The 26116-nt window shown below is 40.5% G+C and overlaps 1 protein-coding gene across 2 annotated transcripts in view; it reads right to left on the minus strand.

Moving 5' to 3' along the window:
- LOC105276314 (fringe glycosyltransferase) overlaps positions 1–25902 on the minus strand; it is an 87204-nt gene extending 61302 nt beyond the window's left edge. The window contains exons 1-4 of one of the 2 annotated variants that reach the window (XM_011333840.3): positions 25450–25897; positions 21999–22235; positions 16298–16346; positions 13344–13446 (exon numbers count right to left, since the gene is read on the minus strand). In XM_011333840.3, coding sequence (XP_011332142.1) covers positions 13344–13446; positions 16298–16346; positions 21999–22235; positions 25450–25689 — 629 coding nt within the window. In that variant the 5' untranslated portion in view covers positions 25690–25897. Of the gene's footprint in view, positions 1–13343; positions 13447–16297; positions 16347–21998; positions 22236–25449 lie in introns of both variants that reach the window. The other variant, XM_026970213.1, reaches the window with a different exon arrangement.
- Positions 25903–26116: the final 214 nt, after the last annotated feature.

Consider the following 26116-nt stretch of genomic DNA (forward strand, 5'->3'; position numbering starts at 1 on the left):
GGGGCCTCTCATTGCAGAATATTACATTGATAACAGAAATTGCCTTCCAAGTGTTCGCGAGGTGGACGGCAAGACGTTCCCCTTGAGACACTGGCCGAAAAGAGAAGCCGCGACGATCGGTCCCGTTGTTTCGCGGTACTGAGAATTACCGAAAGCAATTCGAGCATACAATTTCAGATGGTCAATGTGAATACGCGCGAAAATAATCCCTTTTATTTTTGAATAACGAACCGCGATAAAAGCCACGAATATAGGATAGATTTTCAGTTACATGACGGTGTAAAAGTTATCCAAATTATGTCCATTTCCATTCGACTGATACCGTATTGGGATCATGAGTCTATCAATCTGATCTGTACTTGATTAAATCGCAATTTTTAAAATATATTGAATTAAAAGGATAAGGAAACCGATGTATAATATAAACGTTTGTGTCTGCGTGTGTATGTGTGTTGTGTGTGGTAGTTTCAGTATCACGCTAATCGATGTTAGCATCTACTTCGCAGAATTCGGGTGCCATACATCGTATGCGCTCAATAACAGAGTTTCTTTTGCTATTTAAGCTCGAGCGCCTCGGAGTAAAAGAAATAGATTGATCCACTCGCGAATCCATCGACCTTTCTGCGAGCTGCCTTCTCGACCTACCCGCTCACGTGGTCTCAATGGAATCATTCATGCGGAGAAACATAGTATAATATATGGGCTATTCTCGATACGCGATGAGGAAGGCAAAAGCGTACCATAAAAATCCGCACCGAATGAGTCCATTCGAGTTTATCGACGTTTCCACGAATTTGCACCGTATTTGCCAATGACAATTTGCAATCTCTAATAATATCTCGCGCCATGTTTGAAATATTCTTATCTCGATACATGTGTCTATAAGTATATTAATTATTAATTCGTTCTAGATTGAAAAACTAATTATAGTTCCAACATAATTCATTCGTATAGGATATATAGCGGAAAAATACTTTAGAAAGTGTTCTAAAAAGACAAAAAACTCCATTAAGTTATCGAGCAAACGGTCCATTAATAAGCAAATAAAACAGAGACAACGTTAGACATAGTAGACATTTTCGTTTTGTGGTGTCTACCTCGTGCACATGTGCACAACACGCATGAGAGCAAGCATTTGGCACGGCTTGCAGGATAACTCGATGACCTCGTAGCCATTAGATGTCCACGGATCATAAAGCACGAAGTATTCGGTCGCAGCCGGCATTTTGTTTATGGGATACGGATCTCCGAGGCGAAAAATCGCGACATGCTTGACGAAGCTTATCGGTCCGGATTGGCCGTACTTCCCAGTCTTACATGCTAGAAACGTCGGCGATCTTTCCAGCTCTCGCGGCTCCTCTTGAAAACTTCAAAGAAAAACTATCGCAAAGATCGCGAGATTAATTGTCACGCGGTGGCTTTTTCGACGTGTAGCACGATAGAATATATATGCTCTTCGGTTGCACATAATTCTAACAATCGTCGGGATCTCTCATCCCACGAGAGAGCATCGCGTTGCAAGCCGTTGCAAGCCGCGGTACGAAAGAACGGATCAAATGGACCCGAGGGGGTTCGCGTGATCCACGCGGACTCTGAAGGGCGGGTACAAGAAGACGAGGACGAAGAGCGAGAGCAAGAGGAGAGAATTGCGAGGAACGGGTAGGAGGAACGCATTGAAACGCGTCATTCGATCGCGAGGCTGGTATCAGGTGCAAACCTGTTTCCGTGCAACGGAGGGTGCTCGCGCAAACCCGCCGTGCATCGACGTGCATCTGCAAACGGCGACACGCACTCTCCCATGCGCGAGTATGTGTGCGTACACACGATCGCACGCACAATCTGTTACGAGCGAGTTCGCGACGACGTATTATATAAATCCGTCGACTCCTGAGAAGCGTATGCGGGATTCTCGCGCGTCCACTGAAGTTCGAGTATAAAATAAAATAATAAACGTTACGAAACGCGATCCGTAATTTTGCGTCCAGCGTGCAGTCATAACTGGCTCCGGAATTTTATCCCGCGAGATTTCGCAAATATCGATTATGTCAGAACGACCGCCGAACGTTGAAAGACACGAACGATCTCTTATATATTTCTTTACTTTATTTATTGAATCATCTCGTGTCGACACTTTGGCTCGCACGCGCACGTAAAAATAAGTTGTGTAATGTATATAAAAAATATAACACAGCTGTGTACGTGTGAGTGTACGTATGTCTTACACGATATCACTTTTTACACTGGATTTCTAAAATGAGTCAAGAATAAAGTACAGACATTTGCAAATATCTGGAATTTTTCAGCGATATATGTGAGCGATACATGTGGGCAACTGTACGCGTTGCTTCTGCAATCTACTGTGCGCACGAGATTCGCATTTTCTTGCCATCTTTAACACGACCGCGTTCATGTCTTCACGCGTGGAATTATGCGGCCTGGAAATTACTGGACGGGCTTCCTGGAAGAGGATCAATCGCTGGGTAATAATCCAGTAGCAAAATCATGCTTGACATGCGCGCGTATTAACTGTGGTTCTCTGCGGTTCGACTTGACAATTTCCATAATAACGCGGCGACTGTGCTCCGATTACTTTTATTGGAGTTACGTAACACGACAAATCCAGGCAATTGCTATGAATACGGTTCAACGGTCGGGCGTAAAATAAATCAATTGTACACCCTGACGAATGCTCGATCCGGTCAAGTGATCGATAACGATCCGCCACTTAAAGCGCACGTTCACGCGTGCATAAAGTAACGCGATGTGCGACTCTTCAATGTGCGTCCATAAAAAGATTCAATCACGGCTTGTTATCGATAAGAATAACTTAAGTCCTGTGTTTATGTCTCTGATTCGTTCGATACTAACTGTTCTCTCTTGCTATATAAAAGCGTCATTCTAAATTAAAGTTGCACTCAGGATATTTTAGCAAATTACAATTTAACAAATTTTAACTAATATGCTTATATGCTTCTCCGAACAATGGTAATTTTTTGTGACAAAAATATTCAGATACAAGTACAAGCAATACAGATGAATTTTATTGGAGTTGCACAACAGGACGAATCCAGGCAATTGCTACGAATGTGAAAAAAATATGTTAGAAAATATGTTCCGTGCTGTACTTACTGAGAGAAACGATATTTCACGCGTTCAGATAAGGAAGACGACGGTATCACTGAATTCATATCACGTTTGCAGACGCGAAGGCGCCTAACTATACACCTGCCGCACAGGATACGTCCATTTGAGGCGGGATTAGGGGACGGACGTGTAAATCGGACATTTACGACCCACGCACGGATTAAGGCAACGCGTCGATGGGAATTAAAGGAAACGAGGATTTGACAGTCTACCGGATACAGAGCAAAGATTTACTCCCGACGCTGCTGGAGATTGAAATCGAGATCAAACGTGATGAGGAGAAGAGAAAGCTATACAGTCAATACTTTGGCTAAATACTTTAGATAAATAATAAATAAAATAAATAATAAATTATATATATGTAACACGAGCAATTAACACCATTGACATTAGAATACATAGACGGAGCCTTCTCAGAGGGGAAGCTGATAAATGCGGTAAGGGGGGTAGTGCATGAACTTCGGGTAATTCCGTGGTTAGCGGTTCGGTTATGTTCGGCGTTGCATGACAATTCCATCGATATCAGCAATTCGCAATGAGATTTTTATGGAAATGTTCGAGGAACATTTATTTTTGACAAATCGCGAACGCTATTTTAATAATTATATATATATGTATTAAATAATAAATGGAAATAAAAGTGTTTTTTTTGCTTTATGAAGCTAAACCGTATCTAGAATGTGTAAAAATTTGCAATAAGAGAAACACTTTGAAAGGTAAATAGAGTATATTATATATATATACAAATGTGTGTGTGTGTGTGTATTTGTAACTATATTATCTCATTAAAACAAAACGCGAAAATTCCAGAAATGAATAAATAAATAAATTTACAAGTATGTGTGTTTTATATTGTATCTTATATTCTATTGGAGTTCTTTGTGTGTGTGTGTGTGTGTGTGTGTGTGTGTGTGTGTGTGTGTGTGTGTGTGTGTGTGTGTGTGTGTGTGTGTGTGTGTGTGTGTGTGTGTGTGTGTGTGTGTGTGGATATATATATATATTAAACATAACTAATGTATTGATATTATTATAACTTTATATGAAATTGTAAATTGTGGCTTTAAGCCAGTTTTCTCTTCTTAAAACATCTCGTGGAAATCTAAAATATATTATTTTACAACTGTAAATATAACTATATAATAAAATAATTGGCGTCATACCTGTTTCATTATTATTTGATAATAATGTTAATCAAGTCAACAATCCATTTAGTTCGCTTTGCTTACTCAATAAAATAACATATAATTTATTATTAACATAACTATAACCTAATCTAGGTTTCAAATAATTTACTTACAAGTGGAATGAAAACTTTCTGTTTGCAGCTTTTTCTTTTTCTAATTGTTCAGAATTTTTATTATTTATACGATTATTGCAGCCAAATACCACACAAAAACTCATGATCACTGATAGAAATCCAAAAGGTCACTTTAGATATCAATACAATGCACAACATGTGAGCAGGAGCTCCGTCAACTGAATAGCCGAACGTTAGCCGAACGTAACCGAATTCAACCGAAGTTCATGCAGTTCTCCCAGTTCCCCCTTACCGCGAATATCAGGCTCCCCCTCACCTACTTCGATAGCTAAGGCTCCGTCTATGTATTCTAATGTCAATGATTAACACAATCTAAGAGTAATTATTTAAAACTTTCTCTCCTTGAATTGCTGTAACTGTTCAATTACTATCATGAAAATATGTCTCTTTCCAACGGATCATTCGACATTAAGAGAAATCTTGGATAAAACATAAAGCCATTTAGAAAATAAATGTGAATACATCGGCGAGAGCAGCGAAGACTTTAAGTCACCGTAAGAGCTACTTTAGATGGAAATAACAGCCTTTCCATTCGTCACGAAATGTCATAGAACTTTTTAAGCATTCATAGCTGCCCGAAAGAGAAGATGTCGCCCAAGAAAAATTCAAGGGAGCAAAATTCATGTCACCTCTCCCTCAAAAATGCCTAATCGTTATGAATACAAATGGACTCTTCTATCTACAATCGCATACGCGGCATATTTTAGCTCCGCTATTTTGTTATTTACTCCCACACATAAAATTGCAACGTAGTCCTCAATTCCTGTGTAATAACGACTCAGGAGTTTTGCAAATCAGATCTTCCAATAGCTAAAGAACAGGAACGTCATCCGTCTTATTCAGCGAATTTCTAAAATTCCCCGTACGACAGAAACGCGCCGAGTATGCCGTTTGTTGTCAGTGCGTTGAGAAATCTGGACGCACGAACGCACAACGCGTGCAGGGCGAGGCACCCGCGGGGTAGAATCACGGTAAGTACGGCGAATGATGAGGAACCGAAGGGAGAAAAAAAGGAGCAAGAACAAGAGCGGTCCTTCCGACATCTCTAAACGCTTATTACGCGGCATTACCGGCAGCTCTATATATGTATAATACGCGGTCACGCGACGTTAAGCATTGCGGGAACTCCATGTCCAGCAGCGATGCAAGCTTTTTGCCGCGGTGCTGCGCGCTCGTGGCGCTGGTAATTGTATCCAAGGATATCCGCCGTAATTACCAAGAAACTGTCCAAAGTGCTGGCACGAGAGGGAGAAAGAAAGAGGGAAAGACAGAGAAAGAGAAATAGAGTGCGCAAAGTAGCGCGAAAAAAGCGAGAGTTCCCCTTCTAATCTGCAGTGCGCATTAAAGTTGGTGTGCTCGAGCGGAGATTATGCACATGTGCGTCGATACTGACGTACGTGTATCGTGATATATGTAGAATGTTCAGAATTAGAGAGGAACGCGCATGTAATTTTCACGAGCCGCTTTAATTATTTATAGGTACGATGTCACGTCTAAAATGGAATCTTCTAAATTATTTATTTGATCCATTTCAAAACGGATGCAAAATGCATTAATTTACTCTGCTTCCTTCAATTCGTCATATTAAATTATAACATTACGCGGTCATCAGCTGGTGATATAAATATGATATGAAATATTAAATACTTTAAAAATTTCTGGCGAGGGATATTGATCCACGAGATGCACTTATTGCAGAATGAGCCGTGCAAATATCTTTGGATTAGTCACGTCAAAAGACTGCAAAATGTCATGTTAAGTATGTTAAGAGAGGTTTCCTGGAAAAAAGGTATTATTTGAACGTGATATCGTTGTGTAAACTGTATAGCGTTGTTGGAAACGCGATAAGACGATCTAAAATGTCGCGTTCTTCATCAAAGGAGATCCTTTCACCGAAGGAAACGTTACTTCGACCGCAATCGTCGATTCTAGACTATACTCTCTATTATCTTTAAGTGTAGGAGTAAAATATTAGTATCAAAAAAATGAGTAATTAAGTATTGTAAGGTATTAAGTCCGATAATATTTCAGTGCTTTATTAATTTTTAAAAATCATGAAAGAGAGAAAAAGAAAGAAAGAAGAAGATAAAGCTTCAATCAACAATGCTACCGAAAGAACATTCGCCTTTAAAAGTTCCATACTTTGTCATAAAATTTCGCAAATTTGCAGCACGGTCATTTTACGCTTTCTTTATCGACATTGGAGATCCGAGTGGCTACGCGTAAAACACCTGCATAATTGGACGAAGCGAGGTGTGAAATCATCAGCGATAATTTAAGACGATGAGCAGTCGTAATGCGTTCAGCAATAAAACGCTGAAATTCCATGCTACGAAAAGGAACACGTGTTATCTCAGCTCAGCTAGTCTCGCGGTTATGAAAACTGCTTAAGAGCATCTCAAGATGGCATCTCGACGTTTCATAATCATCTGGTACCTGCTTTTGCTTTTAAAAAATTATGGTCCCTCCATCTCTTCCTCTGAAAAGAGTAAACTATTATCTGGAAATCCGAAAAAATTTAGAATACTACAACAAACTCCTCCAAAGAATTATTTTATTCTTTGCGATCAACTTATCTTTCTATTACATTTTCACTTTCCCTCGTGAAAACCCTCGTGGTTATTATTACTTCGTACTTTTCGCGCGGCGAATGCAAAAGAGTAAACTTTGGATTACGAGGTATAGAGTTCCGTGGAAGCGAAGGAAGATAGTTAAAGACGGAAGGAGCAATAAGAAGCGTAGCAGACCCGCATGTGACATTCGAGACACTTTTTCCCTGACTATCTCCTCTCGATGCCCTCCCGAAGGGCTTCGACTGGCAAGAAGAAGGAAGAGAAAGAGATTGAATCGTTTCGCGTCCTGGGCCAGCTGGCGCTACTTCCCTCCGTCTTTAATCTCTCCCTTTCCTGTCTCGTCCTCACGACATGAGGGCAAGCTCGACGAGAGACAGCCGATCCTCCTTTCTTCCCCTTTCTTTCTCATCTCCTTCGTCGTTTTCGTATCATAGAATCGCGGCGCATTGTGGATTTTGAAAGAGCATAAAAGGATGCTCTTTCTCTCTTTCTCTTTGCGAAACACCATGGAGTCCCTTAAGAATGACGAAAAACACATGTTCAGCAAGAGAATTGCTGCCAGATTTATAAACGTAATCACGGTGATGACACACGATGAGTGAAATATTTCGTAAAATACTGACATTCGATTCACGCGGAAAATGCATCATGGACATGATCTGAAAGAACTGAAAGAACCGGATGACCGTTATTTAGACGCCAAATAATTAAAATATTATATTTTACCACGAGTCTCTCTACAAGAGATTCTTTTTCCCTGAAAATTCGGTAGGCTGATTTCCCATAACAATCTGTCATCGGTACTTGAACTGCCTGTTTAGGCGAGCGCTGAAACGAGTAAACCAGAGACGGCGTATAACAAGTACATGAAAATAAGCTTACAAATGACTGGAGCTTCTGTTCTACAAATGCGGAAGCATATCAGAATAAATCATTGTATTAAAAGAATATATTCATGTATTAGGTTGGTGCAAATGAAATGGCCGTTTTTCTTATTTTAAACTTCTCACCTTTGCAGTTCACCTTTCTTCCGCGCCGACAGCGCTGTATGTATACTATATCAAGTACATTTCCCGCGCGTGAATTTGTATACATAATCTGACTTTTTTAGTAGGATAGTGGTTGTTGAAATTCATGTTTATGTCAAGATGGAAAATAAGGAAATTCGAATAATTTCTTTGTACGAGTTCAAACTCGGTCATAGTGCGGCCCTGGCAACGCGAAATATTAATACGGCTTTCGGCGAAGGTTCCGCGAATGAAAGAAGAACGAGGCGTTGGTTTGAAAAGTTTCGATCTGGAGACACAAACCTTGACAATTTGCCTCGTGGACATGCACCTTTCGTCATTGATGACACTATTTTAAAGGACATGATCGAAGTGGATCCGACATTAACAGTTCGAGAGGTTGCAGAAAGGCTCAATGTTCATCACTCAACTGTCGTCAGACATTTACGAAGGCTGGGAAAAGTGAAGAAGTTGGATAAATGGGTTCCCCATGAATTGACGGAGAGAGACAAAATAAGACGTTTAGAAACCTGCATTTCTTTGCTTTCCCGGCATAATAACGATGGAATATTGCACAGAATTGTGACGTGCGATGAAAAATGGATATTATATGATAACCGTCGACGATCTGCACAGTGGCTGAATGTGAATGAGCCTCCAAAACGTATGCCAAAGCCGAACTTTCATCCCAAAAAGATTATGGTTTCAGTATGGTGGTCAAGTAAGGGAATCGTGCATTATTCATTTAACAAACAAGGTGAGGCTATAAACGCTGATAAATACTGTCAGGAAATTGACGTTATGTATGCAAACCTGTGCGCTCAACAGCCGGCATTGGTTAATAGACATGGTGTATTGTTACTTCACGATAATGCTAGGCCACACGTTGCAAAAAAGACCATAAAAAAATTATCCGAGTTAAACATCGAAGTTGTCCCTCATCCTCCTTATTCTCCAGATATTTCACCGACTGATTATCATTTGTTCAAACATTTGGATGGGTTTCTAACTGGAAAAGTTTTCCAAGAAGAAAAGCGTGTAAAAGATGCATTCCATGAGTTCATCGGCTCTCGTTCTTCAGATTTTTTTAAACATGGTATCGATACACTTGTATCACGTTGGAACAAATGCATTGAAATAGATGGAGACTATTTTGATTAATATAGTAAGTGTTAAGTTTGTCAAATAAAGCTTTAAAGTTTAAATTCAAAAACGGCCATTTCATTTGCACCAACCTAATATATTCACAGGAATATATCTATTATCCGAAAAACGATATTCTAACCGGTAAAAATAACAGCATATGCAAAAATTATTACTTCGAGTTTATCGTGAAAATGTCAGTTGCCTGGCGTGCTGTGCACAAAAGATTATACAAAAATAAGTACTGTTTCATGCATCCTTCGATTCAATGGATTCGATATCACAAACAGAAAAAGCGGAACGACAATAAGCGAGAGCCTTTTGTGCTTACGGATTTTTCTCGCGTTTCAAAATCCTCACCCACATAAAGAAATCATTAAAAATATCTTTCAAAAATGAAAGAAAACGCCGACGAAGGCTCGACCATGTTAATTGGTTTGCGACGAGTCGCCTGCGACGACGATGGACCATTAGATATGTTTTTCTAGGCGCTACCACTTCACGTCGAGATAATATTTTGACGATGCGTGGAGGCGTAGGGTCGCGCGCGTTGGTCGGCGTTTAGGCCACCTTACGCAAACACGAATTTTCGACGGCCAAGTCGCAGTAATAACACTTGGTTCGCCAAACAACGCGGAAGTCCTGCAGGTTACCGAAGTTTACCGTGTCTAGCTGCGCACATCGCCAGCGTATTTAAAACCTGTACGTCTTTTCGTGCGGCGGCTGCCGCTTTCTCCACTCGAGAAAATGCAGCACCTATGCAAATCCATTAACGTCTTCTCCTTATACCTTGCGTGATAGATTGTACACAGTGGACGCGACACACGCGTCCATTACGTTAGTGTTCAGCCCAAAGGAAAGAGGAAACAAAAAGAGAACAAAAAGAAAAGCTCTAAATTCTAATCTATAACGGGCTCAAGCGGAAATGGAACCGAATACCACGCGAGCAGTAGCTATTCCAGCCGAGCTCAGGACCAAATCTCATATGATTACCACAAAAAATAGTTGACCCATGAAAAATAAAATCCGATATAGAGAACGCCTATACTCAGAAGCAAAATTGAAATGAAATAAAAATATCAGAAATATTCAGAGATATCGAAAATAAAAAAATCTCTCGAAAAGTTCTGCGATACAACACAATAGCAATATAATCTCACGATTAAATATCTAAACAAGAGTATAACAGAAATAAGAGGAATTAAAAGATCTAAATTACTATAATTTGGTCTATACATCTACATCTAACACACTTCATCGAAATCAGGATGGAATCAGCTGACGAGAGTCTCGCGTTCGGTAACGAATTGATTCAAATTGATTCTCCGCCCATATCGAGCTCGATCCCGTTTCCAGTATCGGGCTAGGAGCAGTAGGCCACGACATTATCGCGCATCAATCTCATAAGGAAGAAGTATTTAATGCCCTCTCACCGACAATAGATCCGTCTACCTGTCCGGTCTACCTCTCCCGTCCACCCGCGTAATCTACCGCAAGGATCTCCGGCGCGGGATCGTCAAGGATTCGCCGCGTGCGTCCGTAAAGGAATCTAATTGCCATCGCGCGTACATTGTCGGGCGCGTATATATACGGCTCGCGGGAACGAAACCATCAGATGCGCCTTATCGGACGGATATCGGGTATTATCGATGTACGGTCGGATAGTGGACCGGTAATGGAGACCCGAAGATGCTTACAGAGCGAGAGAAAAGAGATCGCGTGGCACCGGATAACCCCGATCGCTCGGATAAAAAGTCTGTCTTCACTCGAGATATTTATTTGTCCGGGTGGCGATACGCTGGGCGTCCTTACGCCTCGGAGGCTTATCGGATCAACTGACGCGTCTGAGATCGGCGCCGGGATGGTGATTGTTCTGAGAACAGGTCGCGATAGTGCGATCCGTTCTCACGCGAAACCATTGCGTGAATAATCTTATTAGAGCACCGAGCGAAGGATATGAGCGCAAAATAAAGTGCAAAAGTGCGTACGAGCGTGATTGCGAGTCTTACTTCCGCTTTATCGCGAGTTTTCAAGATCCTGAGAAGAATTGCTTCGCTCTTCGAATTATTGCTGTCCGATACGTTATGTATGGACCCCATATCGCGAATATATTCTAATACAATTTACCATCGTTATACAGGTTGAGGCACTTAAAACAGGCCACCTGAATATCTCGGCTGTTATTGGTGATAGAAAAAAAATGTGTCAGACCAAACTTGCATGGTTTCGAGGGACACATAATTGGTTCTAAATAGTTTTATATTAGGTGAACGAGTAGAGGTCATATGAAGATCAACTTCGTTTTTTTAAATGGTATGATATGTTTTTTTTTCGTACCATCTAGTAGAGCGTTTGAAGATGCGCACATTGATCTACGGGTCAAAACCATTCAAGGTCACTGAAGGCCAACTGCAAGGGAAAATAATTTATTTTATATTGCCTAGAGTTCCCTGCTATTAAAAATACTGTAAACTCAGAAATGAAAAAGTTCTAGCCCTTAGAAATTTTTTCTTTTTCCGCGAAGTTCTGAGTTGTTATCATTATTTTGTATATTGCCTAGAGTTCTCTGTTATTGAAAATACCGTAAATTCAGAAATGAAAGAGTTCTAGCCGTTAGAAATTTTTTCTTTTCCGAGAAGTTCTGAGTTGATGATATCATTATTTTGTATATTGCCTAGAGTTCTCTGCTATTGAAAATACCGTAAATTCAGAAATGAAAGAGTTTTCGAGTTTATAATTTTTTTCTTCTCAGAGGAGTTCTGAGTTGATGATATCATTATTTTTTATATTGCCTAGAGTTCTCTGTTATTGGAAATACCGTAAACTCAGAAATGAAAAAGTTCTAGCACTTAGAAATTTTAGCCTTCAGTGACCTTGAATGATTTTGACCCGTAGATCAATGCGCGCATCTTCAAACGCTCTACTAGATGGTACGTAAAAAAACATGTCATACCATTTAAAAAAACGAAGTTGACCTTCATATGACCTCTACGCGTCCACCTAATAAAAAACTATTTAGAACAAATTATGTGTCCCTCGAAACCATGCAAGTTTGGTCTGACACATTTTTTTCTATCACCAATAATAGCCGAGATATTCAGGTGGCCTGTTTTAGGTGCTTCACCCTGTATATGGTTTTCATAATGGACAATAAATCTGGCTTCACATGCACAGAGAACCATGCCGTGTATCAAATTTGGTTTCTACGCTTTTTATGCTAACAATAAGAAGAAATTTATTTTAAAAACTTTTGATTAAAGAATGTTATTAAAGTTCAACTCCAATTATAGAAATTTATTAACTAGTATTAGGGGATGTATATATCTCAGTTCTTCTAAGAAAAGCTTTATATAATATGACATTATTCAGATAAAGCATATTTAAAAGATATTATAATTCACAAAGCTTAGAATTCTAGATTGTAATCAAATATGGAACGACAAGTATCGGAATGCGACATAAATCGTACCAAATCGGTAGGATCAGGCCAATTAGTTCGCAAGGAAGATCCATGGGGCTTTACTGTTCTCCAACGAGTCGTCCGACACGGAAACATAAATCGCCGCCTTCACCTCATCATTCACGAAAGAAATACAAGTGATGTGCCTCTATTTATAGAGCGATAATAATCACGCTGCTTATAAACGTTGATTTTCACCATTGGCGAGCATCAAGCATAGACCTTGTCCAAAAAAAGATTTGCTAATCTATAAATATTTATGTGCGCCCTATAGACACATGGTAATGGAATAAGATTTCGAAACGTCAAGCGAGCGGAAGCATGTATCTTAATAAGTGAGCCGAGCACACCGACGATATAAAAGAGCGCATAGAAAATCAACCTGTTGCGTCCTTCAACGAGAGATGAGACCGTCTCAATGTTAATTAGGTAATTTCTATTAATAAGGAAGAAAGCGGCACTCTCTCAGAACCTCGCATGCATTTCAAGAATTCTTATGCGATTTTTTCTTCGACTTAAATATATCAAAAATATCAAAAATCGATAATATCATGGATTTTTTCCGTATTCATACAAAATTCATTAGGTACTTTTCAACTATGAATAAATTAGGTAACGGGCGACATGTTATTATTTTTTAATACTAACAAGAAAAACAAGAAATCAAATTGATATTAATCCATTAAAAATATACTCACTTTTGACCGCTTTCGAGAAATGTGTCGAATTCCACGGACATTTTGCAGCAAAGAGCCCGCCGATTGTGCGAAGACGAGCATTTCGTGTTGATCATATGACCGTCTGAAAGCAAAGGGAGGGAGTTAAACGTAGGGTGGGCGTGCAATTAATTAAGAGGTTAATAATCATCCTCGTGAGCCGCTGCTACGGCGCGGCGGTCTAATTAATTCGGGCTGATGGTTCTCGCTTCTTCAGGAGCGCGATCATCGTTTCGAGGATATTATATCACAATCAATGCCGTACACACGTACATGTTATACCCTGCGTGAAATGATCAATATCATAATCCGAACATAATCGTTCCAATTTAAACGTAATTTTGGACTATTAAAATTTAAAACTTACGCGTTGAGAAAATGTTAAATAAGTACTAATAAAATGTTTATTGGCAATTGTGATGCAAAAAGCACAATGTATATGAATAAAAATAGCTTTGTTATAGAAGTCACTTGGGCAAACACATAATTTTAGGAAACAAGTAAAAATACGAAAAACGTAAAAATTAAAAGTAAGAGCTGAGACACGGGAAGATGAATGTCGAATGCCTTCCTAGAATGCCATTAGCTCTAGGAATCTCATCACGTGCAATCCCTAGCGCGAACTTGTCAGCATCCACACCTGGGTGAACCGCGAAAGGTGGACCGAGCTCGAGTCAGGTAGGAACGGTAATGAGAAATGGCCGATGCGGAGGTGCAAACCGGTGCAGAGCGCGTGGTGAGGTCAAATGTCGGACGGTGCCCGAGGGTTCGCGTGCTCATCCCTCCTCCTGCATCCTTCCGCACCCGATATTATCCTCCTCAGGATCTGCGCGTCCACCCACGCTCCTGCCTCCGCTCGTGACTAATGCGCGGCCCGAGTTATGAGCGAGGCATGAAATAATGTCGAGTTTATTAAGGGGCGCCCGTGGGCCATAATATCCCTGCGAATTTCGCTGCTCCTCTTTTTTCTTTCCTTTTCCTTGCGCGAGGGCACCTTCGATTATCATACGCTTCGCATTCGTCACTTAAATGAGTTCTCCACTGATCTGCTCTCATCTGATGCCGCGCGCGAAGATCGCATGATCGACTTGCTTTCCCTCTTTGCGCTTGGACGAAAACGTCGCAATTCAGCTAACCGAGAATACGCGGACGGGAAGTTACTTCTCACCTCGTCCGTTGCGCGATATTATTTGCATTCCTGCATCTTTCCGCTCTTCGTCGGCCGTTTCTCATCATCCGCTTTCTCCGCCTGCTCGTCATCTGCATCCGCGCCCGAGGGTGCAATTGGGATGCACCATAGTAGGCTGGCAATGATATTGCCGGTTAGAATTCGCTCCGTTGCAGCTATTATCTTGAATACTTTAAACCCGCTACTGACTGACACGTACAAATAAAGCAACAAGCGAACGCGGCTGTAAATTTTCATCGTCTGTCGCAAAAAAAGGAACAAAAAAATACGTCTCGATATAATAACACAATCTTGTTGTGAAATAACTGATTATTTCAAAACGCGTCAAATTTCAGTAAATCTTAATTAACATCAATTAGATGATCACGCTATCTATCTCAAATTGCCTTATCTTTCTCAACATAATTGATTAACTCGCGAGAGAGAAAGAAGTACTAGCAAAATAGAGCAAATAGAAACAAACAAGAGTTGTAACTGATTCGAGCAAAAGCAGTTTTATGTAATTAATTTAAATCTGCTGTTTAACGGTCAAAACACGTTAATACGTTCGGCATGAGCATAAGTCATATATTTATTCCAAGAAGCCAAGTTCTAAATTTTCACACATAGGGAGGCTATCGACGCGATCGATTAATCGGCCAATCACTCCGGAGGCTCGTGCACGTACTTACGGAGCGGAGTTCGCAAACCGGTCAATCTAGTACGTACGTAGAATCCTGCCGGGCATATTCGAGTAGCTCGCACACGTGCCCTCTGCCTCTTTCGACACTTTATATTCTCTTTTTTGGATAGTCGGTGTCTCGATTAGTGAATAATTAGTCGGTACGTGTTAATGTATTCACACGCGACGTTAGCAGTACGATAAGATTCTCAAGAGTGCAAAATAGTATCTTTTAAGAGTAAGAGAGTATCTTCTAAGATCGTAAAGTAAAGTAACAATATTTTTACAGCCTTTTTCATATGGAAATTGCATTTATAAATGCAAGTCTAATTTGTGTGGATAAACAAGACGAGTTTAACTCTAAATTAGCTACGTTTGATAATAATTTGACAAAATCGTTGTTTCAAATTTACTAAATTTACAGAAAATCGTATTTAATAATATTAAGTAATAAAATTCTTAAATGTGACATCACATTTTGTTGTCTTCGCGTTCTCGATTCGATTTGACATTCTAAGTAATTGCTCGAATAAACCACATCGTAACCGACCCTGAACGAACGAGCAACGCACAGATATGACTAAACTTTCGAAATGATTGACGAGCGGCTCGGTTCGTACGAGCGAACGAGACGAGCTCCTGCTCACGCTCCTGCTCGTTTCGCCAGCAATTATCACATAAACGAGGGCAGCCATTAAGGTCCGCCGTCGTAATTACCTGTGCCTTGAATTACACAGTATACGTACTCCGTCCGGGTTTCTTTTTTAATGGAGCCATTTGTACAAAAAGCATTTTACGTATACGTCTATCGACAAGTGTCTTCACTACTGCAAGATTGTTGCGCGACAAAACTAAACGACGTATCATTGTCAGCACGTTACATGCAATATTTCTTTCCACTGCGCAGCTAATAAACACGAAAGAAGAAAAGATATTTTAAAAAGAGAAATATAACAAAAGAAAGAAATTATTAGTTAATGTAATAATTTGTTGACTGTTTGTCGTTATACGTATTTTTGCTTTAGACAAAGCATTCTTTTTGCAGAATTAATTAGCTTAGTTAAAAAATTGTTAATAAACACTCACTGGTTTGATTTTGGAAGTAAGGATCATCTCTGTCGGTGAAGAACCAGGTCTGCAAACAGAAACAAAGAGAAATCGTTACGTTTTGATTATACACAATCTTTCGATTTCACCCGGTGCGGCGCAGCAATAATCACGCTCTGGCACGTACACGTTTGATTGTTTACCGCAGACCATCCAGGCAAACTGCACGTACCACGTAACGATCATAAATTTCAGTCCCTTTTCTTATCCCCTCGAAAACGGACCGCTCCATCCATGTCAGTTACACGCAATAAATCTTACAGCCCTTGGAGTATTTCGCACCAATATAGTACACTTCTCTTATTTGTATTCGGGAGACGTCGAAATCGTAACAACTTCCGAAAATGGAATGCAAGGTAACGAGCATTTGATACAAAGGAAAAAGGTCATGTTTAATGTTCTGGTCGTGATTCAGAGCGTGCGAGTGATACCAACGACCGTATTGCCGCAAGAGATAAATGTAATTTATTATTGTATTATACATATTATATTAACGTAATTTATTGGATTCTATGCTTTAACATTCTTGTTGATAAAATAATTCGTTTTTATTTTATTTTTTATTTTTATCAATCACTACTCACTGACAAGAAATCAGAGTTCAACGGAAAATGAATACATCTTTGATTCAAACAATGTTCGAGTTTCTCGTGCGTTTGTAGCACGCTGGGAAATTTATTTTCAAGCACCGCAAGCACCGAGATCTTCCATTTGTATCCGTCACATTGCATTCCCTTCCATGACGGCTGCATCTGAACGAGAGTATCGCAGCGTCGTTACGTTACGATCGGCGTACACCGCATGTGTTAAAGTAGTCGCTTATTTTTAGTTCCCAAGAGTAGTTTCCCTTCAGGAAGTGAACAAGCAAGAACGATCGAAAGAGATGATGCTCCAGACGTCAGGAGCATCCCGATGATTTTCACGCGGTGATATATCGCGCCGGTCCCACAAGTTCCCTTTCGCCGGGAAAGAAAGTCGAAGAAAACTCCGCGAGGAAACGTGATACTGTCCGCGATTTCTGCCGCACGATTTTGTACATTCGCCGTTTTCTCCGCTTCGATGGCACGTGAAATTCTGCGAGCGCAACCAACAAAGAATTCCGTAGTTGCAGCATCAACAATTTTATCAATCGCATCCCGATTTTACTTCGGTAAATATTTGTTCGCCGCATTCATTGAATTGATTGAATTGTGCGGCGACACCCGATCTGTTCCCTTTAAAACTCGCTTATTTTTAACAAAAAGACGAAACAATAAATCCATGGATTTAATCACTGCATGCAGTTTCTAAACGCAAACTCGTTTATCCATCAAGGATATTACGATGAAATAAATTGCAGCTATGCCACGATAGATTCACCGATGTTTCTCGGATGTAGTCATATAATCCGGATATCCGGGGCACAACGCGACAAACGCGTAAAAATAGCGCGAGTAAGAGGATGCTACAATTGCAACGCGTTTATCTGAGGCATGCGGATAGAGAAAAAGAGGGAGACTAGGGGGAGAGTCAGCGTTCCCAGAAAGAACACGAATATCCGGCAACGAATGAACGTCGTGTACAAAAATAAGAGACGAGTGTGCCACGATGACGTCAGTGGCGACCGGCGTCGCATTACATCGACATAATTGCATTAATCCCGCCACGTATGTCGTACTTAAAAGAGCCGTCGTTAAGCTGATCTTCGGGCTTTTCGCGGGAATTTGTTGAGTCGTCCCTAGCGTTGGTCATCTCGCTCGTAAGTCGCATCACGTATCACGATATCCACCATTTGTGGATGTGCAGGGAGCGTAGAAACGTGTTAAGCTCGCTCGTTACGTCTAATTAAGCGAGACAAATTTGTCGTAGAGCGTCTTACAGAAAAGGAATTGGACGATCGTTCTACCTATGAAACGAACATGAAGCATGCGAGCTATGCATTAGAATTATTTGCAAATGACAAGTATAACAAATAAAAAAACGAGTAGAAAAGAAACGAAATGAAATACATTGATGTATTGATCCAATGCTATACTCGTACATGCATATTTCTTTCCACTCGATACGTTTGAATGTTTCAGATTGAATCCTTCTCATTACAAATTCCGCATAATCTTCGATCAGAGAGATTTAAATAAATAATCGTTTGGTAGCGAATCCGATTATATCAGATCGGTCCAATTGAAACCTTACGACGCGCGTATAAGAGAGCAATGAAAAATAAAAGAAAATAATTCGCCGAACCGCAACAGGCTCTCATCGCATCGCGCCGCACGAGAAATTGCGTCGGGCCTTTTAAGACTTGTTTAAATAACCGAAGTAATCGACCAATTATTCGAAGTCGGTTCCTACTTGAGAGACTGGCCTTCGTCTTTCTCTCGATCGAAGGATTGCAGTATCGGCCGAGTCATTCTAAGTAACGACACCAGACTTTAACCCGCGATCCTCTGCCGAGATCTCAGGTGGGTCTTTTTTTATGAATCACGAAAATTTGTATCTAGCCATGTTCGCACCTCCTCTTAATAACATGATAATCGAATGGCGTGACTGTCGAATTTAAAAATGAACGTAATGAGCGACTCCGTCGAAGTTTAGATTCCAGCAGAGGGAACTAAAATGTTTGTTCAACATAATTTTAAGAAAGGTATCATTATTAAGCGCGAATATTTTTACTGAAATTTTGTTGACAGAATTCTGCATATTATTCAAGATAATCTAATAATCAATGTTAACAATTTGCAGCAGAGACGCAGTTGTCCTCGACATTTCGTTTAAGAAAATATTAATTTGCATGAATAAATATTACTAAAACATGGATTTGGAATTTTGGAGCTTAACAAACAAGATATTCTCAGATATATCATTATCGCCTTAGCGTGCAATCTTTGCTGTACTTATAATTGGAATATTAAACAAGACATAAGCGCTCCGATGTTTTCGCGGCTTCTGAGAGGATTTTGAGAAGTAATTTAAGTGAACCGAGCGATATTAACGACTTGACCCCATTATTGCACACCGTATAAAATGCTTGGCACGTAAGGAAAGGAGTAGGTGGCGAGGTATATAAATGTGGCCATTAAAGGCCATTAACAACAGCACAAGAGGGTAACCAAGGGGGAAAAAGACGAATATAGGGAGTGTGCCGGCAATAAATGCGCAACCAATGTTCCTCCTCAGTGGAGCGCATTATTAAAACGCATTACCTGCGATATACGACATATTAATAATCGAAATATCGAGACCTTTCGTTCACCAATTTCGGAAAGAAATTTGACATTTTAGCAACAAGCTACTATACTAAAAATGTTTTCTTAAAATACATTATCTTTTGACAAACATTTCTCTCGAGTACTATTTTATTCATTTATATAACTGTATCTATCTAAATTCGAATTTTGATTATAAAGCTACAAATAACATATATTATCTGTCGTTTGAAACAAATATATTGTGTATTCAATTAATTATGCGGCTAAACGACTGGACATAAAGAGAACCATTTGGTTTCATTTGGTCGTTTTATAACGTGAAAAAGTTTTTCACAACCAATTATACTTCTTACACGATATTACATACTACTCACTGCATCGGATTGCTGCAACAATGAGACTCGATAACAATCGTACTCGCAAATGAAAGAGCGATCGCTTCGGCCGAATCGCGGGATCGTGGTACATCGTTTAATTATCGAGAAAGAAGCAACGAAAAGGTGAGTTCCTCGAGACTGCTTGTGGGTGGACTAAGTCAGCTAACGCGGAGGGTCGTCAGGGTCGGAGGTAAGTCGTGAGATCTTCCCACGAAACAGAAACCGTAAACACAGCCGGACACAGACTTTTATTATTCCCATCGTCCTTTTTTTTCTCGCTCGCGTCGCGGAAAATGCGTACCGCTGCGAGTCACGCGGAATAACGCGGCGTACGCGAGGAAAAAGCGTGAGATCGACGAAGGGGAAAGAATATTCAGAATACGAAGCAAATTACGAGCCGCGGCATGAATTCTTTGTTTGACCGATGCACTTTAAATAATTATCTAATCTAATTTGACTCTCTATATAATCTTGTCTAAATTCATACATGAATACATTCGTTATCACGAATACAGTCGTTATTTTTTTCCACCGTGTGCAATAATCAAGCATAGATCAGTATAAATCAGTATAAATAAATCAGGAAACAAATAAACGAATCGTGATATTAATGCAGATGAATTAAGACATCAACGAACGACGTGAGACGATATATCCCATGTTTGACTCATACGTTTCCATTCCCTGAAAAGGGTGTAGTAGAAGGGAAAGAGAAAATTAACTGAGATACTGCAGGAAACGCGTGAATTCGTGCAAATCCAGGTAGCAATTACCTGAAGGAACGGTATATTAACCTGGAGAAATACGGAAAGACGTAGAAGCTGCTGATGCACAAGTTGTTTCTTTGTCCGAGAGAATTGTACCGACGTATGAGAACTTCTCAAGGTTTCCTCATCAGTATTAATTATCGCGAGAAACATTTGTTCGTTGCTTTATTGATTCTCATAAGAACTAAATCCTCACAGAAAGAAAGGAATATAATAATTAATTTTTCGATAAAGCAAAATAAAGAAACACATAAAGAGTATCCAAATTATATGTTATAATAATATGCATATATAATACATATTATACATTATTTTTAAAAAATACAGATATATAAAAATGTAATTACATAGTTTATAATTATATAAAATAAACAACATTAATATGCGTAACAAGAATTTAATTCATTATGTGATTACAATTAACGTCTAATTTATTTATTAAAAAAAAAACTAATAAATCGCTCTTCTTCAATAATGATATCATGTAAATCATACTCGGAACACCGTCCCTTATTATAGAAGAGCATCGAAGGGCTAACGATACCTACAAAGAGGCAAATGGGAAATTGTAGGAAGAGTGGAGCGAATCTTATTCCCACGACGCGAGAGATCGTGAATTCACGCTGATCTTAGGCGACATGGTACACGGTAAATACGCGCGAATACGCTTGAATCCACGCGAATACGCTTCGATACCCTCGGATGAGACTCAACGAATCGTGTACAAAGTGTGGCCTATTCCGCCCCTCAAGAAAGCAGTAGATGAATCTCTCGATGATGAAGACGCCGCGATAACACTATGCGTGCGTTTATCACGCTTTAACACGATTAACCCTTACGTTCTTTGGTCAAGTACCATTCCCGTTACAAACGATGGTTCTTGAAGTTGTTGAAGGAAACCACAATGTTATTCTTATCGTAAGAAATATCATAGAAAAGTTTATCTCATATCGCCGATTAAGATTTTTGTTAAATATATTTTGTAATAAATAAAGATATATCCAACTGGAAAAACGACTGCATTTGCACACAAATTATTATCTCATACATGAATTTAAACGTTGAGTATCGCAATTGCATAATAATATCGAAATCCGCGATTATTCATACAGCAACTTCATAAACAAACAAATTTGACAAAGATAATGTTTATTACGAATGTTGCAAATAAGCAATGATCACGTATAAAGGTACGAAGTATTGAAGGATCGAATGTTTTCAAAATTCCATCACGTTTAGGTGCCTGCGCTGTATTTGTAACGAAGCTACCGCGAGATTGGGAACCAGGTGCGAGAAACGCTTGTCAATCCAAGTTATCAGGAACGTGCAACGAATGAAAGATACTTACTTGATCTTTGGCGAACTGGAACCACGTGTCGATGATGGCCGGTAAGCGCGAGTGATGATAGTGCTTGGTAGTCTTGACGCTGATAAACACGTCGTCAAGGTTCGTGGCGTACGGTGCCATAGTCGCCGTTGCCACCGGCGGCGTCACCGGCGACTCCTCGCTGATTATCTTGCGCGATGCCGGCACTTCCACTATCACACTTCGACTGTTCACTTCCGACACGCTCATCTCGACCCACTGCAACACAATTGCCGCATTATTAGAACAAAAAACGCAGTATTAGACCATCGGATGACGAGTTCCTCGCAAGGAACTTTCCCGATTCGCGCTGGGACGCTGAGGCGAAAGATTCAATTGCTTTTCAACGACGCAATTATTTATTGTACTTTATTACTACCACATGCTTTTTATCAGTTAAGAAGCTCAACTTAATGAAACTAATTAAGGTAGATGACTGATTCTTGTAAATGTTCTTTTAAATTCTGACATAACCAAAAATATCTTTCATTTTTCTTAATATTATTATTGGGAGTGTGATTTAGTTTTGAGGGTTTTGCAGCAGATGGCTGTAGTGTCAGTTTGTTCCAATAGCTGTTTCCGATAACTGTTGTTTCTTACAGTGTTGACATTATCCATGACATTTAGTAGCATTATAGCAATAGATGCAATAACAGTCGTGTTTATATCATCGTAAAAATGCAACTTCCAAAAGCTCTTTAGCATTTTCGACATGCGTTGCTTTTGTTTTTTAATCAAAAGAAAACTGCGGCTGACGGTTATAGAATTCTTGTGGAAACTTGTGGTGATTCTGCCCCATCAATTAAGACGTGTGAATACTGGTTTAGACGCTTTAAAAGTGCTGATACTGATGTGAAGGACAAAGAACGCTCGGGACAACCAAGAAAGCTTGAAAATGCAGATTTGCAAGCATTATTGCACGAAAATCCAACACAATCCACTTCAGAACTTGCCAGAGCATTAAATGTTGATCGTACAACAGTTACCAAACATTTACATGAAATGGGAAAAATTCAGAAAGAAGGGAAATGGGTTCGACATCAATTATCGGAAAGTGCCATTGCGAACCGGTTGAACATTTGCATTTCGTTGATCGCCGGGCAAAAAAGAAGAGTCTTTTGTCTCGGATTGTTACTGGGGATGAAAAGTGGATCTATTTTGATAATCCGAAACGCAGAAAATCATGGGTGGATCCAGGCGAACCATCAACATCCACTCCGAGACGCAATATTCACGGTTCAAAAGTAATGCTCTGTATTTGGTGGGATAGTGTACTATGAGCTGTTAAATCCGCATGAGACTGTCACGGCTGATCGTTATCGACACCAATTGTACAAGTTGAAGCAAGCATTGGACCAAAAACGACCACCAATTGCGAGTAAACGACGGAAAGTGATTCTTCTTCGTGACAACGCTCGACCTCACGTTGCGTTATCAGTGAAACAAACACTATTAGAGCTTGAATGGCAAGTCTTCTCCGGACATTGCTCCATGCGATTATTATTTGTTCCGGTCGATGCAACACGCTTTAGAGGATACACACTTTCATAATTTCGAAGAAGTGCGAAAATTCGTCGACGAATGGATCAACTGAAAAGAAGAGTGATTTTATCGTGGTGGAATCCATCTCTTGCCAGAAAGATGGGAAAAAGTTATAGAAAAGGAAGGAAAATATTTTGATTAAGGTATTCATTCATTATCATATTTAAATACATGCGTTTTTGAGCAAAAAACCCTCAAAACTAAATCACACCCCTAATATTATTGTTATTATTATACACAGCACAACTTGTAAGTCTAACGCGATCTTTCGAAGAGAAGGAACATAAAAGATTGTATTGGGTCGTCCGGAAAGTTCGTGCCGATTTTGAAGGAAAATTCAAAGGCAACATTTTTTTATGTCGATCAATATTTATTGACTTATGTATGCACCGTTTTGTTTCACAACCTTTGTCCATCTTTCACGCAACTGGAAGATTCCATTCTCCCAGAACTTCTTAGGTTTCTCGGCGAAAAACTCCTCCAGGTGGTTTTTTATGTCGATCAAAGAGTTGAAGTTCTTGCCGCTAAGAGAATTTTGCAAAGACCTAAATAAGTGAAAGTCTGAAGGTGCAATGTCTGGTGAATACGGTGGGTGAGGTAGCACATCCCAGCCAAACTCCAACAATTTTTGTCGGGTAGTCAAAGAAACATGAGGTCTGGCATTGTCCTGATGGAACACGACGCCCTTCCTATTAGCTAATTCTGGACGTTTTTCCTGAATCGCTGTCTTTAATTCGTCCAGTTGCGAGCAGTACTTATCTGCATTTATCGTTTGGTTGTGTGGTAGGAGCTCATAATATAGGATTCCTTTCCAATCCCACCAGACACAGAGCATGACTTTTTTGGATGAAGGCCGGCTTTCGGAGTGGTTAATGCTGGTTCATTTCGCTTACCCCAGGATCTTTTTCGTTCTACATTGTTGTAAATGATCCATTTTTCGTCACCCGTCACTAATTGCTTCAAAAATGGTACGTTTGCGTTGCGCTTGTACAGCGAGTCGCAGATGGAAATGCGATCCATTACATTTTTTCGGCCAAATTATGCGGAATCCATACACCATAGCGACTTACGTAACCAAGCTTCACTACATGATCGTGGACAGTGGTTTTCGATATTTTCAGTATCTCTGCTAATTCGCGTGTCGCGTAGCGCGGGTTATTCTCGATCAGTGTCTTGATTTGGTCATCATCAGTAGTAGAGGTCTGCCCGAGCGTTCTTGGTCTTTAAGGTTAAAATCACCAGCTCTAAACTTAGCGAACCACTTACGTACGGTTCTTTCAGCTAAAGCGCCTTCTCCGTAAACAGAACATATCGAATTTGTTGCTTGTGAGGCATTTTTGCCTTTCCGGTAATAGAAAAGCATCGAGTGTCTAAAATGTTCTTTGTTTTCTTCCATCTTCAAAAGAGTACAAAACTGACACGAATCAATTTATCTGAAACAACTTTTTTCCTAAAGATGCGTTGAAATGTCACCTTTAAGCATATGTATATAAATCGTATGTTTTCAATGACATTGATATATTCAGACATGTTCCAACGCCATCTATTAAAAATCGGCACGAACTTTCCGGACAACCCAATATTACCGTACACGTTAATTGCAAAATATAAATTACTCTTACGCCATAAATACAGAGTATTCATTACTATCAACGTAACCTTTCTTTAGCGGAAGCGTAAGGAAACAGATCTACAACTTCCAGTTGTCACCCCCCCTCCCATGAATCGCGCGCGATCATCGGTACACTCGAAGTTGGCGCGTTTACATAATACACATAATATACGGGTTCGGACGACTGCACTCGCGACGGATCGCCGAGAGCGATAAATGTCGCACAAAGTACGTACGCGAGATCACAAGATAGCGGGCGATAACGATCGCTCTAATTACCTGCGGTGCAATAGACTGGTACAGGAGGATTGTAGCGTAGGCGGTCGCGATGACGAGAGCTAGTGCCTGCAGGCCGCGTCTCGTCGGCAGACTTCGCGGCATCATCGTGGCTGCGCCGTGCCCGGCACCAACGACGACGACCGCTGCGAGCGCCGAGTAAGGGTTGTTAGCGGTCTTGCACGGGGACACTACCCCCGGACCCACCTCCACGAGATCCGCGCGCTCACCGTTGGTGCTCATCGACGGCCGCAATGCTACACCCCCGCGGTATTCACGCCACGAACGAGAACACGCGTGACACCATATACACGCACCACGTGCCACGCGACTGAGCGACGAAACACCTGTGTCCCTCCGGTGTCCTTTTCGGAATCCAAGCGCGGTCACGTGACTCCGAGCGCTCCGAGCTTTCTCCGCAAACTTCGCGCGGCTACCTGCCGGCCACCCTTCGCCCCTCCCTCCCTCCCTCTCTCTCTCTCTCTCTCTCTCTCTCTCTCTCTTCTGAGTTCTGAGCCACGACGCTCAGATCCTCGTCGCAAATTTCTCGTCCATCATAGTCGCGAGCACGTCGCGAGTTCGGCACGGCACGCGATCCGATCGTGCCATTCGTTTTGCAGGAAACAGAACGCGGACGTTTCCGAGAGCACGCGTGCGCTCAATACTAGAA

The sequence above is a fragment of the Ooceraea biroi genome, chromosome 6 (genome assembly GCF_003672135.1).
Source record: "Ooceraea biroi isolate clonal line C1 chromosome 6, Obir_v5.4, whole genome shotgun sequence".
In the NCBI taxonomy this organism is placed as follows: Eukaryota; Metazoa; Arthropoda; class Insecta; order Hymenoptera; family Formicidae; genus Ooceraea; species Ooceraea biroi.